General features: G+C 70.5%; 2 protein-coding genes across 4 annotated transcripts in view; one reads left to right on the top strand and one right to left on the bottom strand.

Annotated features, from left to right (window-relative positions):
• Positions 1-1274, top strand: part of Ddx39a (DEAD (Asp-Glu-Ala-Asp) box polypeptide 39A) — a 6169-nt gene extending 4895 nt beyond the window's left edge. The window contains exons 6-11 of the mRNA XM_013034238.1: positions 42-160; positions 247-378; positions 465-574; positions 654-798; positions 881-1028; positions 1110-1274. Coding sequence (XP_012889692.1) covers positions 42-160; positions 247-378; positions 465-574; positions 654-798; positions 881-1028; positions 1110-1126 — 671 coding nt within the window. The 3' untranslated portion in view covers positions 1127-1274. The remainder of the gene's footprint in view (positions 1-41; positions 161-246; positions 379-464; positions 575-653; positions 799-880; positions 1029-1109) is intronic.
• The window catches only part of Adgre5 (adhesion G protein-coupled receptor E5), a 15033-nt gene continuing 14396 nt past the window's right edge, over positions 1235-1871 (bottom strand). For all 3 annotated transcript variants that reach the window (XM_013034235.1, XM_013034236.1, XM_013034237.1), the window contains 2 exons: positions 1721-1825; positions 1235-1629 (listed from right to left, as the gene is read on the bottom strand). In XM_013034235.1, coding sequence (XP_012889689.1) covers positions 1444-1629; positions 1721-1825 — 291 coding nt within the window. In that variant the 3' untranslated portion in view covers positions 1235-1443. The remainder of the gene's footprint in view (positions 1630-1720; positions 1826-1871) is intronic.

Genomic DNA, 1871 nt, shown 5'->3' with positions numbered 1-1871 from the left:
CGGCCGCTCACGCCCGCGCGCGCTTCTTGGCCCGCACGCAGACATGCGGCGGGACGTACAGGAGATCTTCCGGCTGACCCCGCACGAGAAGCAGTGCATGATGTTCAGCGCCACCCTGAGCAAGGAGATCCGGCCCGTGTGCAGGAAGTTCATGCAGGACGTGAGTACGGGGCGCCGCCGCCCGGGCCTCCGCGCGCGGGCCCGGCGCCCCAGTGAGCCCCGCCGCCCCCGCTTCCCCCCACACAGCCCATGGAGGTGTTTGTGGACGACGAGACGAAGCTCACGCTGCACGGGCTGCAGCAGTACTATGTGAAGCTCAAGGACAGCGAGAAGAACCGCAAGCTCTTCGACCTGCTGGACGTGCTGGAGTTTAACCAGGTGAGGCCCCGCCGCACGCCTGCCCCCCTCCCCGCCTCACGCAAGCGTCCTGCAAGTCTGATGGCCGCGACCCCCCCCACCCGCAGGTGGTGATCTTCGTGAAGTCTGTACAGCGCTGCATGGCGCTGGCGCAGCTCCTGGTGGAGCAGAACTTCCCGGCCATCGCCATCCACCGGGGCATGGCCCAGGAGGAGCGGTGAGTGCGCCCGCCCCGCCCGCCCGGCCCCCTGCGCGCGGCCCCCACTCACGCAGGCGCACACGCCGCCTCCCTGCAGCCTGTCCCGCTACCAGCAGTTCAAGGACTTCCAGCGCCGCATCCTGGTGGCCACCAACCTGTTCGGCCGCGGCATGGACATCGAGCGGGTCAACATCGTCTTCAATTACGACATGCCCGAGGACTCGGACACCTACCTGCACCGCGTGAGTGTTCTTGCACGCGCATGCGCCATCGCCCGCCCCGCTGGCCCCGCCCGCGCCCTGACCCCGCAGGCCTCCCCCGCAGGTGGCCCGCGCCGGCCGCTTTGGCACCAAAGGCCTGGCGGTCACGTTCGTGTCCGATGAGAATGACGCCAAGATCCTCAACGACGTGCAGGACCGCTTCGAGGTGAACGTGGCCGAGCTGCCGGAAGAGATCGACATCTCCACATACAGTGAGGGCGGGGCCCGGGGCGGGGCCGCGGGGGGAGGTGCGGGACCCCTGACCCCTGACCCCCGCTCCCCTGTCTCGGCAGTTGAGCAGAGCCGGTAACCACAGAAGCGGAAGCGGCCCCGGGGATGTCGCTGCTCCCGCCAGCCTGGCCTCGCCGCCCCGGCCTGCGCACGCGCGGCCCCGCCTCTTTTTACTGTGGCAAAGCTGTAGATTTGTGTACGAATAAATTTTTATTATGGAAGCCCGGCCCTGTGGTCTCCTGTGGTCTCCTCCGCGTCCACACTGTCCGCGGCCGGGCCTGTACCAGGCGCGGTGCACCTTCACCACCGTCACCGCACACCGCAGAGAGGGCCCGCCACGCCCGCCTTCGGGGGCCGCGGCCTCGTACCGTGAGCCTCAGCGGCCTGAGTCCTAGCTTAAGAAAGTGGCGGCCAGCGCCCCGGCGGCGCCGCCTCGGCCTCAGTCTCCCCGTGCGCCCGGGGCCAGTCCGTCTCCCAGGCCGGGCAGTGGCAGGACGTGGGGGTCCTGGGGGCCTGGCCGCCGCCCAGGCTGCACCGAGGCCCGCACCGGGAGTCACAGCCCGACGACGACGACCTCAGGGCCTGGAGGGAGACGGAAGCCCTCAGCCGCCATGCCCTCCCTCCTGCCCGCCCTCCTCCCTCCCTCCCACGGGGCCGGGCCCGCTGCCCTCACCCGCGTCTGCTGGCTGGAGCCCGTGCTGGATGAGTGCGAAGAGCCGAACTCCGAGTACTTGCCCTCAACCACGGCGGAGGCCCACCGGCGGTACTCCTCCCGCACCTGCGGGGAACGGGGGTCAGGCCGGGGGCGGGCCCTGCTGGCCCCG

The sequence above is a fragment of the Dipodomys ordii genome, unplaced genomic scaffold (assembly GCF_000151885.1).
Source record: "Dipodomys ordii isolate 6190 unplaced genomic scaffold, Dord_2.0 Scaffold184, whole genome shotgun sequence".
Lineage (NCBI taxonomy): Eukaryota > Metazoa > Chordata > Mammalia > Rodentia > Heteromyidae > Dipodomys > Dipodomys ordii.
Note: the sequence above shows the minus strand (reverse complement) of the source record. Positions and strands in the feature narration are given on the sequence as shown.